Below are 16,630 nucleotides of genomic sequence, written 5' to 3' on the forward strand. Positions count from 1 at the left end.
AGCGGCAATCATGTGCGGTCTGCCATCCGAGATATGCAGCACTATTGGCTAAAGCCAATATCTGTACAGGCTATCCGCAACACTCGCGGAGACGTCTGTGGATCTGTGCAAGAGCAGAGGGGCACATGGCACAGGCATTTCTCGGGTGTTTTGAATGGCTGCATTACTTACGATGCAGAGGTATTCCAGCAAATTACCCAGCGGGAGATCATGCACTCGCTAACGCAGCCACTGTCGGGAGAGAAGTTGACCCATGATCTGAGACATCTGAAGAACGGCAAGGCTGGTGGCATGTCCCAGATCCCAGATTGAACTGGAAACTTGTTGTGGTCAAATTCCAATATTTCCATAACTCCTTGAGTAACATCTCATGCATTATCTCTGTATCACGTCTTGTTTGTGCATATGCGATGGCTGCTGCAGCGTGCAAGTGTTTGAACCAGGGTCAGTGTGACGACAAGGGTAAATGCACCTGCCCGGAGGGAGTCAGGGGGAACCATTGCCAATACGGTAAGTAGAAGTGAACTCGGTTTATTTACGGTGTGTATCGAATTTTCAAAGCACAACTCCATGAGAAAGTGGCCTCCCTACCATGCGTGTAGGCTTAGGAGCTGCTTCGAGTGGCCCTGTGTAGGCTTCATGGTAGTTTCGATTAGGAGTGAAAGTAACAAGAAAACCTTTCCATCAAATGTAGCTTGTATTTGTACCGAATGTGTACCACCAAGCAACATTTTCTTTCCTTACCAACTTGGCAAGAGATACCTGGCCTCCAACCTCTGTCAGGTTCTCCCAACCTGTCCGATGACTAGCTGGAGATGGTATGATTTCATTTGGCTTCAACACCGCGTGTAATCTGCTTTTCAGCGTTTCAAAGACTCAAACGCAGACTCGAAGACTCCAAATGTTGTTATCGCTGCTCTTCCTTGAGTTGGCTGCTGGTTCACAGTTCAAATTATCCTGTATTTTTGTCTATCCATTCTTGTGTCTGGCTATGTTGCTCTTTCGCTTCTGTTCTCTTCTATGTGTGATATGTGATGCAGTTGTGTGCACACATCCCTGGGTGAAAAAGAACAAAGTATGCGAATGTCAAACCAGACTAGATGGACCTTACTGCAGGGAAGGTAAGGGTTAAAGAAAACTGCTGTAATGTAAGCCTGCATGTCTTATCTTGTATGACCCATGGTTACATGGATGCTGGAAGTTATTTTTCCAGACAAGAATAGTACTTCCCAGTTTCTATGCCGAGGTTTGCAGCTTAATCCGACTTCAAGTGGCTGAAATTTTTGTTCTATTCATGTTTAAGAAACGATACGTACGAGTATGATTTGGATATACGTGGGATTGGTGAATGAGTGTTTTAAATGCCTATGTGGAGGTGCAGACAATCTCATGATAATCAAGATATATGCATAGACGTCTTGAGAATCCAATATACTATGATGTTCTATTTCCATTTGTGTGCTTTGGATAATACGTGTGTATACCCAATCACTGCTGCAGTATGCAATTGCTTGAATCACGGTCAGTGTACTGAAGATGGCACCTGCAACTGCCGGAAAGGATTCCACGGAGACAAGTGTCAGCATAGTAAGTGAAGTGAATACGCATGCTTCTTAGGGTGCGTTTGGTTGGTATGACCTAGAACAGGATTCACCAGAACAGCGTGTTTGGTTGGGACTGCACCTGTTCTGGGTCGACCAGAACATGTTCTGCTTGCGCCCCCCTTGAGGCCGAAGCAGACCGAGCACTTTAACTTTTTCACAGTAAAACCTGGCAGGAACATTGATTTTGGTCCCAAAATGATCACGTGCATACGTTTTTTTCGGTTGAACTCGTTGTACCGTACAAAGTGAGCATGGTGACTCATAAACATGTTGAAGAATGAACAAAGTTTGGCATATTTTTCACAAAAAAATGTGCTCTGTTTCTGGAGTACCGTTTGGTTGGCATGAGGCTGCTCCATGTGCACCAGCTGTTCGATTCTGTTCTAGTTTGTACCAACCAAACACACCATTTACTGTTAGGGTAATATGAGTATGTCCAATACTCAATCCCTCTCTTGAAAATTTGAAATGAGCGAGTCGTTGTTTCGCAAAAACTACTGTCAGTAGTATGACCCCCAACATGTAATAATTACTTTTCCCTACTTAGCAGAATAACACAGTAGTTGCGAGTATTTCCCGAACTAGGCTGCAAGCAAGACTACAATCATGCGTACCCGGTGTACTATGTTTGGTTTTGCAAGAGTGTAGGCATGCATTGTTTTATGTCTGGTCAATAGAATACTCGTATTCAGTCGAATACTCGCTAGTTTTCTCAAATAGTACTCGAGTCGATGATTATGGCACACAGTTCACCCATACCGCTTTTTTGCTACAGATGCTGGTGTGAAATGTTAAAATTTTGAATGGTCGCACTAAAATACTGCCTTTATGATCCATAATTATCTCAAATCTAGGCTGCTCATTATACTCCGATTATACCTTGAATGTCCAAACCTTGGGTCAAAGGAGAGGGGGGGGGGGTAAATTATGCTCGGGTGCGCATTATACTCCGACAAATGGGGTATGTACTTGAAATGGACCACAGTATCCCTAGGCAGGAAGTATATATTTTGTTAGAGTGTGTTGCAACTGTGCTCTACTGTACCTGAATATGTTTTGCATATGCACTGTATTCTGTTCAGCTTTCCAAACGAACTGCCTGGGTACAGACAAGGCAGTGTACACCTGGACGGCTCTCGCCAGCTTGCCTTGTTATCCACAACTCGACGAGGCCAGCTGCCAGAAGAAGGCGAACTATACGAACGCCCACTATATGTGCAGGAGAAGAGGCTACAACTTGGTTGACTTTCATGCCTTCACCATCCTAACGCTTGGAGTGCGCTACTGCATGGAAGCATTGCTCAACGAGATGATAGCGAGCAGTTACAGCAGCCCTATCACAATATGGACATCGTACAAGAGGAAAGGCCAGTATACCATTTACAAGCAGGGCAAGAACGACTTAAGAGAAGAATTACATGATAGACATGGAACAAGCCATCATGATGTCATCTGCGAAGGTAGGCCATTGCATTGTGATCAAAGGAACGTGTGAGAGAGATGCTGAGTAGCCAGAAAAGAATGGATAGGGTCGAAAATGATTTTGAAGAGATTAGAGGACTGAAACAGAGAGGCGACGGCAATAGTGAGTACAATCTGGGTTTTCCCACTGTAGGCCTGCAGATATTGCCCGATACCTGTACCTGGTTATGTTAAGGGGGTAAAAATATACCGCTGACCTTTCTATTTGATAGGGTTTTATTGAGCATGGCATAAAATAATAGATTTTGGGTCACCCTTTATTCAGATTTATTGCATAATTTTTATTGTACATCTTCTCTAACCACGACTGTTTGTGGCCTTGTCTTGCAGCCAAGTGGGTCCACATCAACGACTCAGTATACGCCGCTGCAACAACAGCAATCACAACCATTATCACTGAGCAGTTTGCAGAGGAGGCATGTCAGCAGTACGGACTTCACCTCATAACCGAGGACTGGCTGCAAACACATCACAGTGTATTATTTCGAGAGCCCTGGTTAAAGAAGTTGGCTATTCTTCATAAGCCTCGGAACGCACCTTTCCACGTGAAACCAATCCGGGTGAACGGCCGCTCCCTTTACAGAACCGTAAAATTTAGACAGCCAAAAAGTCTGATTTATCAAAACACCACAAGCACTACGCGAGCCCTAATCCTCTGTGTCAGTAAGTGAGAGGATAAGAATATCCAGTGCCAACATGTCCTGTTCCAACATGTCCTATCCCAATATGTCCTGTTCACCAACATATCCTGTTCACCAACTTGTCCTGTTCACCAACATGTCCTGTTCACCAACATGTCCTGTCTCAACATGTCCTGTGCATCCAACTGTCCTGTGCCAACATGTCCTGACAGCACAGTTTGTGCTGTTACTCTCTCCCCCTGGCCCCCCCCCCCCGCATATAATTGCATTTATGGCGCATGCCCGGGATTGATTGTAGTTGTACCTAACAAAGAAACCTACTTTGACTGTGATCTTTGTTGGAGCATGCAAGGATTCAGGTACAGAAAGAATACTGGACCATAAGGTGACATAACAATTTGGCGACGAAGATGTCTCTAACGAAGTTTGACTTTTTTGGATTAAGCTGTGTTTACATGAGGCGTTTCAACCCGGGTTGAGTTCGACCCGGTTCAGATTTCAACCCGCCATGCGCACACAATGAATGGCGTGTTTACATGACGCATTGCGCTTGACCAGGGTTGAAATTTCGCCCAGGGTTGATTTCAACCTGGGTCAAAGATATTGTACTACGTACTTCTGTGCGTATCTCGCGCCAGGTTTGAACAGCACTGCACATGCAAGTTCCGCAGGGAAAGGACTCACGTGACCATACAGGACTCTAGAAGTGGAATTTTGGCTTCATATCAGTATTTGACCCGGGTCAACTGTCTTCATGTAAACGCTCACCTATTTTGTCTATCGTACAGACTTTCAATCCGGGCTGAACTCGACACGGGTTGAAATTTCTCATGTAAACACAGCCTTAGGGGGCGTTCGTTTTTGATCTACAGGTTCGGGTAGAAACTACTTCTTTCGGTAGAGGTGTTCGTGTTTTTGAAAAAAAATTCTACTCAAAAGAGTAGATTCTACTTTCCTCTACCGACTCTACCGGCAAAAAGTTGGTAGAATCCGGTAGAAGTTGGTAGACCTACGGGATTTCCAGCGAGATCAAGGATTTTTATACAACTCCATAAAAAAAGAAACATTTCACGTACACATCGTGTAAACTACTAGTTGTGGTAGAACAGCGTTCGTACACTTGCCTCTACCATCTACCTCTATCGGTAGAGTGACTCTACTCTACTCTACCAGGAAGCTAAAAACGAACGCAGCCCAAGCCATCATTTTGGGTTTTCCACATTCTATTGTCAGATTCTGTCAGAGTGCAGTGCAATTGACTTTTTGCTTTCTTTTTTTGCGCAGAGTTCTGTGAGAGCGGTGTTCTTGCGCCAAACCTGACTTGTATGTGTAACCATACCACATCGTACGGAGAATATTGTGAAAAGGGTAAGACAGCAAGTCGTTAAGTTCTTTGTGTGTGTGTGTGTGTGTGTGTATTTGTGTGTGTGTGTGTGTGTGTGTGTGTGTGTGTGTGTGTGTGTGTGTGTGTGTGTGTGTGTGTGTGTGTGTGTGTGTGTGTGTGTGTGTGTTTGTGTGTGTGTGTGTGTGTGTGTGTGTGTGTGGGTGTGTGTGGGTGTGTGTGGGTGTGTGTGCTTGGTACAGTAGAGGTTGGTTGCATTTTTGAGTGCTCTGACCTCAAGTCGTTTGTGTCACGTAACACAGCCCTGTCCGTGTGGTGTAGACCAGGGCAGGGCTGTGGTGACCTCCGCCAGTGGCCTTGCAAGCTACTGCGGAGTTGTTGTTGCGCACTCACTGCACAAGTAGTCGGAAAGTTCATTTTGAGAATTTCGAAAATTTGAATTTGGAATGGTGAGGAGGACGACGACGAAGTCCAACCAGACAGAGAGGAGAAAGGAAGGACGTGGTGGTGGTGGACGTGGAGCTGCTCTCGCTTTCGCGACGTGGAATGTTCGTTCCCTTGTCGAGGACTCTGGAGACGAGCGGATCTGCAGAAAGCGGCAAAATAATAATTTGTCGATCGATCGTAAATTGGATTTCTTGGTCGCGGAGTTTCGGAGATATGGGATTGCTATCGCTGCGATCCAAGAGACAAAGTGGTTCGAGTCCGATGTCTGGAGAGCTGATGGATATACGTTCTTGCACTCAGGTCGTCGTCTACCAAATGGCGATGGTCCTGCGCGTAGGAACGAAGGTGTTGGAATTATGCTGAACCCAGGGATGACGGAGGCTTGGAGACGTGCTGGTGAGCAGTGGACCGCTGTAAGTTCGAGATTGGTTGTGGCCCGTCTCAAGCTCGCGGAGGCGGGGGAACTTCGAGTGCATGGCGAATGGCAGAGAAGGAATGATTTGTATGTGACAGTTGTGAGTGCGTACGCACCAACCAGTAAAGCTACTGCACCCGTCAAAGATCATTTCTTTACAGATTTGCAGAGGGTGGTCGATGGTGTGCCAGCCAGTGATGTTCTGTTGCTGCTTGGTGACTTCAATGCTAGAGTTGGCAGCAGCAATGACGCAGGAGACGAATGGAGGGCTGTGTTGGGGAGATACGGTCACGGTGCGCGGAATGATGCTGGTGAGCGGCTTCTGATGTGGTGTGCTACCAACGGGCTGTCTGTAATGAACACCCATTTCCAGAAACCTGCGTCGAGGCGTGGGACCTGGATGCACCCAGCTACGAAGCAAACCCATCTCATAGATTTTATCATCATGAGGCAGCCACACCGTCGCTTTTGTCTTGATGTCAGCGTAATGCGAGGTGCCAACTGTTGGACAGACCACCACATGGTTCGCAGCAGGATTCTACTTGATCGTCCATTGTGCCGCAGGCCTCGCCCTGTGCCGAAACCCGCACCTGTTGCTGTCGGAAAGCTGGGTGACCCGGCCGTTCGCAAGAGCTTTGCTGAACAAATTTCAGACAAGCTCCCTGATACTGCTGATGCGGACACTGCAGCTGACCAATGGCAAGCGGTGAAGGATATAATGTGCAGTACAGCAGAGGATGTCCTGGGACCACGGCAACGCAGGCAACCCGACTGGTTTAAGGCGAGTGAGACTGTGCTTCTTCCGCTGATTGATATCAAGAATTCCGCTGGAGATGTCATGTTGCAGAAGAACACCGCGTCTTCACGCAAGAACTTTCGTCAGACACAACGTGAGGTGGAGAAGGCTGTAAGGAGTGCCAAGGAAACTTGGATTGAAGACATCGCATCCCAAGCTGAAAATGCTGCTAACAATTGTTCTGTTCGTTGGGCTGCAGTCCGCAAGTTGCAGACGCTCCATCAAGGCCGCCGTCCAATGCAGCCGTCTGCTGTGTATTTGGAAGATGGCACGTTGAGTGATGGACCCGAGGCTGTCAGTGGAAGATGGCTGCAGCACTTTCAGGGTGTCCTGAACGTTGAGAGTGAGTTTGACGCAGCTGTGGTCGAGATGATGGCGGATCGCCCTGTTATTCCTGAGCTGGACCAGCCACCCACTGCTGCTGAGCTGGAGGCTGCACTGCGGACCATGAAAGCGGGTAAAGCTGGCGGTCAGTCGGGCATTCTACCGGACATGGTCTTACATGGTGGCAAAGACCTACACAGTCGCATCCTGACCATCATGCGTAAATCCTGGCTCGAAGGCACTGTAGTCGATGATTGGCGTGATGCAGTGGTTGTGCCCATCCCCAAGAAGGGAGATCTACACCACTGTGATAACTGGCGCGGCATCAGTCTGTTGGACGTTGTCGGCAAGCTGCTTGCCCGTATTCTGCAGGACCGCCTCAAAGCTATCGCTGAAAATGTCTTGCCAGACTCTCAGTGCGGCTTCAGAAAGGGACGTGGCTGCGTCGATATGGTGTACGTCGCACGGCAGTTGATGGAGAAGACGTTGGAGCATGATTCAGATGCATATGTCCTGTTCGTCGATCTGAGAAAGGCGTATGACAGTATCCCGCGTGCAGCGCTGTGGCAGGTTCTCCAAAAGCTTGGTGTTCCGCCGGCAATGCTCCGCATCATTCAGTCACTCCACAACGGCATGACTGCTTCTGTTCGGGTGGATGGCAAGCTGACTGACCCGATAACTGTGCGGAATGGATTGCGTCAGGGCTGCACTCTCGCACCAATGCTCTTCAATTTGTACTTCTCTGCCGTCGTTGCCAGTTGGAGGTCCAGTTGTCCGGACGCTGGCATATGCTTTCGATATAAAGTCGGGAGGAAGCTAGTAGGTGACCGAACGGCGAAGGGCAAGCTTCTGTCATCAACGGTCACAGAATCCCAGTTTGCTGACGACGCTGCACTCTACGCAACATCTCGGCCTGCCTTCGAAGCGATGACTTCCAGCTTCATCACATGCGCAAGCAGCTGGGGCCTGACGGTCAGTGTGAGAAAGACCAAGGGTATGGCTGTGGGTGAGTCTGCTGATCGCCGTGACGTTGTTGTTGGAGCAGACACGATTGAGGTGGTGGACCAATTCATCTACCTTGGCAGTGTGCTCTCCTCGGATGGTCTTGCCTGTGCTGATGTCCGCTCTCGCCTTGCGAAAGCCTCAGCTGTGTTCGGAGCCCTCAAAGCTCCTGTCTTTGATAACCAGACCCTGTCGCTTCGCAGCAAGAGGCGTGTCTATGAGGCTGTCGTCCTCACGACCCTCTTGTATGGTGCGGAGACGTGGACCACCAAGGCAGGCCACCTCCAGAAGCTAAACACGTTTCACCATCAGTGTGTTCGGTCCATTGTGGGTATCGGCCGTCGTCAACAGTGGGATGATCGGATCTCAACGGCCACATTAGCAGCTACATTCGGTGTTGACCCTGATATCACCCGCATCATTCGTCGCCACCGGCTTCGTTGGCTGGGTCACGTCGGCAGGATGGACGACTCACGCGCACCGAAGCAATTGCTGTTCGGCGAGCTGCCTGCCCCCCGTCCTCGTCACGGCCCGAAGAAGAGGTGGCGAGATGTGGTATCGACTGACCTGGCGGACCTCGGCGTGACCACCTGGCTTGAGAGTTGCCAAGATCGTCCCGGCTGGAGACGAGTTGCGAGTAGCACCCCACCGCCACGGCCCGCTCCTGATCCTCTTCTATGTGTCTGTGGACGCCCATTTCGTCGACCAGGAGACCTGAAACGACATGCCAAGTTCTGCGCTCGTGTTCTCACTTGAACTTTCCGACATTCGCTATCATTGCTTACGCAATGGGCAAGATCAAGGTCAAGGTCAAGGTGTGGGTGTGTGTGTGTGATGCTGTGAAGTCGGCTGCCGTCGATGTGGCTGGGGAGGTGGTTGGCCGAGACAAGCGGCGTGTACCGGACTCGTTTCGTGATAGTGCCCCGGCACTGGAGCCCCTACTAGCATCCCGTAATCGGCTTTACGACCTGTGGGTAAGAACTGGCAATCAGAATGACCACAGGGCTTTCAAGGAGGCTCGTGGCCAGGCTCGGGCTGGTATACGTCAGGCAAAGACCAACTGGTTAATAGAAAAAGCGGCAGTGGTGCAACGGGGACGTTTCAGCGGCAATCATGTGTGGTCTGCCATCCGAGATATGCAGCACTATTGGCTAAAGCCAATATCTGTACAGGCTATCCGCAACACTCGCGGAGACGTCTGTGGATCTGTGCAAGAGCAGAGGGGCACATGGCACAGGCATTTCTCGGGTGTTTTGAATGGCTGCATTACTTACGATGCAGAGGTATTCCAGCAAATTACCCAGCGGCAGATCATGCACTCGCTAACGCAGCCACTGTCGGGAGAGAAGTTGACCCATGATCTGAGACATCTGAAGAACGGCAAGGCTGGTGGCATGTCCCAGATCCCAGATTGAACTGGAAACTTGTGGTCAAATTCCAATATTTCCATAACTCGATCAGTAACATCTCATGCATTATCTCTGTATCACGTCTTGTTTGTGCATATGCGATGGCTGCTGCAGCGTGCAAGTGTTTGAACCAGGGTCAGTGTGACGACAAGGGTAAATGCACCTGCCCGGAGGGAGTCAGGGGGAACCATTGCCAATACGGTAAGTAGAAGTGAACTCGGTTTATTTACGGTGTGTATAGAATTTTCAAAGCACAACTCCATGAGAAAGTGGCCTCCCTACCATGCGTGTAGGCTTAGAAGCTGCTTCGAGTGGCCCTGTGTAGGCTTCATGGTAGTTTCGATTAGGAGTGAAAGTAACAAGAAAACCTTTCCATCAAATGTAGCTTGTATTTGTACCGAATGTGTACCACCAAGCAACATTTTCTTTCCTTACCAACTTGGCAAGAGATAGCTGGCCTCCAACCTCTGTCAGGTTCTCCCAACCTGTCCAATGACTAGCTGGAGATGGTATGATTTCATTTGGCTTCAACACCGCGTGTAATCTGCTTTTCAGCGTTTCAAAGACTCAAACGCAGACTCGAAGACTCCAAATGTTGTTATCGCTGCTCTTCCTTGAGTTGGCTGCTGGTTCACAGTTCAAATTATCCTGTATTTTTGTCTATCCATTCTTGTGTCTGGCTATGTTGCTCTTTCGCTTCTGTTCTCTTCTATGTGTGATATGTGATGCAGTTGTGTGCACACATCCCTGGGTGAAAAAGAACAAAGTATGCGAATGTCAAACCAGACTAGATGGACCTTACTGCAGGGAAGGTAAGGGTTAAAGAAAACTGCTGTAATGTAAGCCTGCATGTCTTATCTTGTATGACCCATGGTTACATGGATGCTGGAAGTTATTTTTCCAGACAAGAATAGTACTTCCCAGTTTCTATGCCGAGGTTTGCAGCTTAATCCGACTTCAAGTGGCTGAAATTTTTGTTCTATTCATGTTCAAGAAACGATACGTACGAGTATGATTTGGATATACGTGGGATTGGTGAATGAGTGTTTTAATGCCTATGTGGAGGTGCAGACAATCTCATGATAATCAAGATATATGCATAGACGTCTTGAGAATCCAATATGCTATGATGTTCTATTTCCATTTGTGTGCTTTGGATAATACGTGTGGATACCCAATCACTGCTGCAGTATGCAATTGCTTGAATCACGGTCAGTGTACTGAAGATGGCACCTGCAACTGCCGGAAAGGATTCCACGGAGACAAGTGTCAGCATAGTAAGTGAAGTGAATACGCATGCTTCTTAGGGTGCGTTTGGTTGGTATGACCTAGAACAGGATTCACCAGAACAACGTGTTTGGTTGGGACTGCACCTGTTCTGGGTCGACCAGAACATGTTCTGCTTGCGCCCCCCTTGAGGCCGAAGCAGACCGAGCACTTTAACTTTTTCACAGTAAAACCTGGCAGGAACATTGATTTTGGTCCCAAAATGATCACGTGCATACGTTTTTTTCGGTTGAACTCGTTGTACCGTACAAAGTGACCATGGTGACTCATAAACATGTTGAAGAATGAACAAAGTTTGGCACATTTTTCACAAAAAAATGTGCTCTGTTTCTGGAGTACCGTTTGGTTGGCATGAGGCTGCTCCATGTGCACCAGCTGTTCGATTCTGTTCTAGTTTGTACCAACCAAACACACCATTTACTGTTAGGGTAATATGAGTATGTCCAATACTGAATCCCTCTCTTGAAAATTTGAAATGAGCGAGTCGTTGTTTCGCAAAAACTACTGTCAGTAGTATGACCCCCAACATGTAATATTACTTGTCCCTACTTAGCAGAATAACACAGTAGTTGCGAGTATTTCCCGAACTAGGCTTCAAGCAAGACTACAATCATGCGTACCGGGTGTACTACGTTTGGTTTTGCAAGAGTGTAGGCGTGCATTGTTTTATGTCTGGTCAATAGAATACTCGTATTCAGTCGAATACTGGCTAGTTTTCTCAAATAGTACTCGAGTCGATGATTATGGCACACAGTTCACCCATACCGCTTTTTTGCTACAGATGCTGGTGTGAAATGTTAAAATTTTGAATGGTCGCACTAAAATACTGCCTTTATGATCCATAATTATCTCAAATCTAGGCTGCTCATTATACTCCGATTATACCTTGAATGTCCAAACCTTGGGTCAAAGGAGAGGGGGGGGGGGGTAAATTATGCTCGGGTGCGCATTATACTCCGACAAATGGGGTATGTACTTGAAATGGACCACAGTACCCCTAGGCAGGAAGTATATATTTTGTTAGAGTGTGTTGCAACTGTGCTCTACTGTACCTGAATATGTTTTGCATATGCACTGTATTCTGTTCAGCTTTCCAAACGAACTGCCTGGGTACAGACAAGGCAGTGTACACCTGGACGGCTCTCGCCAGCTTGCCTTGTTATCCACAACTCGACGAGGCCAGCTGCCAGAAGAAGGCGAACTATACGAACGCCCACTATATGTGCAGGAGAAGAGGCTACAACTTGGTTGACTTTCATGCCTTCACCATCCTAACGCTTGGAGTGCGCTACTGCATGGAAGCATTGCTCAACGAGATGATAGCGAGCAGTTACAGCAGCCCTATCACAATATGGACATCGTACAAGAGGAAAGGCCAGTATACCATTTACAAGCAGGGCAAGAACGACTTAAGAGAAGAATTACATGATAGACATGGAACAAGCCATCATGATGTCATCTGCGAAGGTAGGCCATTGCATTGTGATCAAAGGAACGTGTGAGAGAGATGCTGAGTAGCCAGCAAAGAATGGATAGGGTCGAAAATGATTTTGAAGAGATTAGAGGACTGAAACAGAGAGGCGACGGCAATAGTGAGTACAATCTGGGTTTCCCACTGTAGGTGTGCAGATATTGCCCGATACCTGTACCTGGTTATGTTAAGGGGGTAAAAATATACCGCTGACCTTTCTATTTGATAGGGTTTTATTGAGCATGGCATAAAATATTAGATTTTGGGTCACCCTTTATTCAGATTTATTGCATAATTTTTATTGTACATCTTCTCTAACCACGACTGTTTGTGGCCTTGTCTTGCAGCCAAGTGGGTCCACATCAACGATTCAGTATACGCCGCTGCAACAACAGCAATCACAACCATTATCACTGAGCAGTTTGCAGAGGAGGCGTGTCAGCATTACGGACTTCACCTCATAACCGAGGACTGGCTGCAAACACATCACAGTGTATTATTTCGAGAGCCCTGGTTAAAGAAGTTGGCTATTCTTCATAAGCCTCGGAACGCACCTTTCCACGTGAAACCAATCCGGGTGAACGGCCGCTCCCTTTACAGAACCGTAAAATTTAGACAGCCAAAAAGTCTGATTTATCAAAACACCACAAGCACTACGCGAGCCCTAATCCTCTGTGTCAGTAAGTGAGAGGATAAGAATATCCAGTGCCAACATGTCCTGTTCCAACATGTCCTATCCCAATATGTCCTGTTCACCAACATGTCCTGTTCACCAACTTGTCCTGTTCACCAACATGTCCTGTTCACCAACATGTCCTGTCTCAACATGTCCTGTGCATCAAACTGTCCTGTGCCAACATGTCCTTGCAGCACAGTTTGTGCTGTTACTCTCTCCCTCTGGCCCCCGCATATCATTGCATTTATGGCGCATGCCCGGGATTGATTGTAGTTGTACCTAACAAAGAAACCTACTTTGACTGTGATCTTTGTTGGAGCATGCAAGGATTCAAGTACAGAAAGAATACTGTACCATAAGGTGACATAACAATTTGGCGACGAAGATGTCTGTAACGGAGTTTGGCTTTTTTGGATTGGGCTGTGTTTACATGAGGCGTTTCAACCCGGGTTGAGTTCGACCCGGTTCAGATTTCAACCCGCCATGCGCACACAATGAATGGCGTGTTTACATGACGCATTGCGCTTGACCAGGGTGGAAATTTCGCCCCGGGTTGATTTCAACCTGGGTCAAAGATATTGTACTACGTACTTCTGTGCGTATCTCGCGCCAGGTTTGAACATCACTGCACATGCAAATTCCGCAGGGAACGGACTCACGTGACCATACAGGACTCTAGAAGTGGAATTTTGGCGGCATATCAGTATTTGACCCGGGTCAACTGTCTTCATGTAAACGCTCACCTATTTTGTCTATCGTACAGACTTTCAACCCGGGCTGAACTCGACACGGGTTGAAATTTCTCATGTAAACACAGCCTTAGGGGCGTTCATTTTTGATCTACAGGTTTGGGTAGAAACTACTTCTTTCGGTAGAGGTGTTCGTGTTTTGAAAAAAAATTCTACCCAAAAGGGTAGATTCTACTTTCCTCTACCGGCTCTACCGGGAAAAGTTGGTAGAATCCGGTAGAAGTTGGTAGACCTCAGGATTTCCAGCAAGATCAAGGGTTTTTATACAACTCCATAAAAAAAGAAACATTTCACGTACACATCGTGTAAACTACTAGTTGTGGTAGAACAGCGTTCGTACACTTGCCTCTACCATCTACCTCTATCGGTAGAGTGACTCTACTCTACTCTACCAGGTAGCTAAAAAATAACGCAGCCCAAGCCATCATTTAGAGTTTTCCACATTCTATTGTCAGATTCCGTCAGAGTGCAATGCAATTGACTTTTTGCTTTCTTTTTTTTGCACAGAGTTCTGTGAGAGCGGTGTTCTTGCGCCAAACCTGACTTGTATGTGTAACCGTACCACATCGTACGGAGAATATTGTGAAAAGGGTAAGACAGCAAGTCGTTAAGTTCTGTGTGTGTGTGTGTGTGTATTTGTGTGTGTGTGTGTGTGTGTGTGTGTGTGTGTTTGTGTGTGTGTGTGTGTGTGTGTGTGTGTGTGTGTGTGTGTGTGTGTGTGTGTGTGATGCTGTGAAGTCGGCTGCCGTAGATGTGGCTGGGGAGGTGGTTGGCCGAGACAAGCGGCGTGTACCGGACTCGTTTCGTGATAGTGCCCCGGCACTGGAGCCCCTACTAGCATCCCGTAATCGGCTTTACGACCTGTGGGTCAGAACTGGCCATCAGAATGACCACAGGGCTTTCAAGGAGGCTCGTGGCTATGGCAGGCAAAGACCACCTCGTTAATGGAAAAAGCGGCGGTGGTGCAACGGGGACGTTTCAGCGGCAATCATGTGTGGTCTGCCATCCGAGATATGCAGCACTATTGGCTAAAGCCAATATCTGTACAGGCTATCCGCAACACTCGCGGAGACGTCTGTGGATCTGTGCAAGAGCAGAGGGGCACATGGCACAGGCATTTCTCGGGTGTTTTGAATGGCTGCATTACTTACGATGCAGAGGTATTCCAGCAAATTACCCAGCGGCAGATCATGCTCTCGCTAACGCAGCCACTGTCGGGAGAGAAGTTGACCCATGATCTGAGACATCTGAAGAACGGCAAGGCTGGTGGCATGTCCCAGATCCCAGATTGAACTGGAAACTTGTTGCGGTCAAATTCCAATATTTCCATAACTCGTTGAGTAACATCTCATGCATTATCTCTGTATCCCGTCTTGTTTATGCATATGCGATGGCTACTGCAGCGTGCAAGTGTTTGAACCAGGGTCAGTGTGACGACAAGGGTAAATGCACCTGCCCGGAGGGAGTCAGGGGGAACCATTGCCAATACGGTAAGTAGAAGTGAACTCGGTTTATTTACGGTGTGTATAGAATTTTCAAAGCACAACTCCATGAGAAAGTGGCCTCCCTACCATGCGTGTAGGCTTAGAAGCTGCTTCGAGTGGCCCTGTGTAGGCTTCATGGTAGTTTCGATTAGGAGTGAAAGTAACAAGAAAACCTTTCCATCAAATGTAGCTTGTATTTGTACCGAATGTGTACCACCAAGCAACATTTTCTTTCCTTACCAACTTGGCAAGAGATAGCTGGCCTCCAACCTCTGTCAGGTTCTCCCAACCTGTCCAATGACTAGCTGGAGATGGTATGATTTCATTTGGCTTCAACACTGCGTGTCATCTGCTTTTCAGCGTTTCAAAGACTCAAACGCAGACTCGAAGACTCCAAATGTTGTTATCGCTGCTCTTCCTGGAGTTGGCTGCTGGTTCGCAGTTCAAATTATCCTGTATTTTGTCTATCCATTCTTGTGTCTGGCTATGTTGCTCTTTCGCTTCTGTTCTCTTCTATGTGTGATATGTGATGCAGTTGTGTGCACACATCCCTGGGTGAAAAAAAACAAAGTATGCGAATGTCAAACCAGACTAGATGGACCTTACTGCAGGGAAGGTAAGGGTAAAAGAAAACTGCTGTAATGTAAGCCTGCATGTCTTATCTTGTATGACCCATGGTTACATGGATGCTGGAAGTTATTTTTCCAGACAAGAATAGTACTTCCCAGTTTCTATGCCGAGGTTTGCAGCTTAATCCGACTTCAAGTGGCTGAAATTTTGTTCTATTCATGTTCAAGAAACGATACATACGAGTATGATTTGGATATACGTGGGATTGGTGAATGAGTGATTCAAATGCCTATGTGGAGGTGCAGACAATCTCATGATAATCAAGATATATGCATAGACGTCTTGAGAATCCAATATGCTATGATGTTCTATTTCCATTTGTGTGCTTTGGATAATACGTGTGTATACCCAATCACTGCTGCAGTATGCAATTGCTTGAATCACGGTCAGTGTACTGAAGATGGCACCTGCAACTGCCGGAAAGGATTCCACGGAGACAAGTGTCAGCGTAGTAAGTGAATTGAATACGCATGCTTTTTAGGGTGCGTTTGGTTGGTATGACCTAGAACAGGATTCACCAAAAAAGCGTGTTTGGTTTGGACTGCACCTTTTCTGGGTCGACCAGAACATGTTCTGCTTGCGCCCCCCTTGAGGCCGAAGCAGACCGAGCACTTTAACTTTTTTACAGTAAAACCGGCAGGAACATTGATTTTGGTCCCAAAATGATCACGTGCATACGTTTTTTTCGGTTGAACTCGTTGTACCGTACAAAGTGACCATGGTGACTCATAAACATGTTGAAGAATGAACAAAGTTTGGCACATTTTTCACAAAAAAATGTGCTCTGTTTCTGGAGTACCGTTTGGTTGGCATGAGGCTGCTCCATGTGCACCAGCTGTTCGATTCTGTTCTAGTTTGTACCAACCAAACA

The 16,630-nt window shown here is 47.2% G+C and overlaps 1 protein-coding gene across 1 annotated transcript in view; it reads left to right on the forward strand.

Annotated features, from left to right (window-relative positions):
- The first annotated feature begins 410 nt into the window (after window positions 1-410).
- LOC135821788 (uncharacterized) overlaps window positions 411-16,630 on the forward strand; it is a 149,674-nt gene continuing 133,454 nt past the window's right edge. The window contains exons 1-14 of the mRNA XM_065334785.1: window positions 411-510; window positions 1,041-1,121; window positions 1,501-1,587; window positions 2,687-3,064; window positions 3,417-3,749; window positions 5,012-5,095; window positions 5,817-8,492; window positions 9,577-9,663; window positions 10,194-10,274; window positions 10,653-10,739; window positions 11,839-12,216; window positions 12,568-12,900; window positions 14,153-14,236; window positions 15,049-15,135. Of these exons, the coding sequence (XP_065190857.1) occupies window positions 411-510; window positions 1,041-1,121; window positions 1,501-1,587; window positions 2,687-3,064; window positions 3,417-3,749; window positions 5,012-5,095; window positions 5,817-8,492; window positions 9,577-9,663; window positions 10,194-10,274; window positions 10,653-10,739; window positions 11,839-12,216; window positions 12,568-12,900; window positions 14,153-14,236; window positions 15,049-15,135 (4,876 nt within the window). The remainder of the gene's footprint in view (window positions 511-1,040; window positions 1,122-1,500; window positions 1,588-2,686; window positions 3,065-3,416; window positions 3,750-5,011; window positions 5,096-5,816; window positions 8,493-9,576; window positions 9,664-10,193; window positions 10,275-10,652; window positions 10,740-11,838; window positions 12,217-12,567; window positions 12,901-14,152; window positions 14,237-15,048; window positions 15,136-16,630) is intronic.

The sequence above is a fragment of the Sycon ciliatum genome, chromosome 7, assembly GCF_964019385.1.
Source record: "Sycon ciliatum chromosome 7, ocSycCili1.1, whole genome shotgun sequence".
NCBI lineage: Eukaryota > Metazoa > Porifera > Calcarea > Leucosolenida > Sycettidae > Sycon > Sycon ciliatum.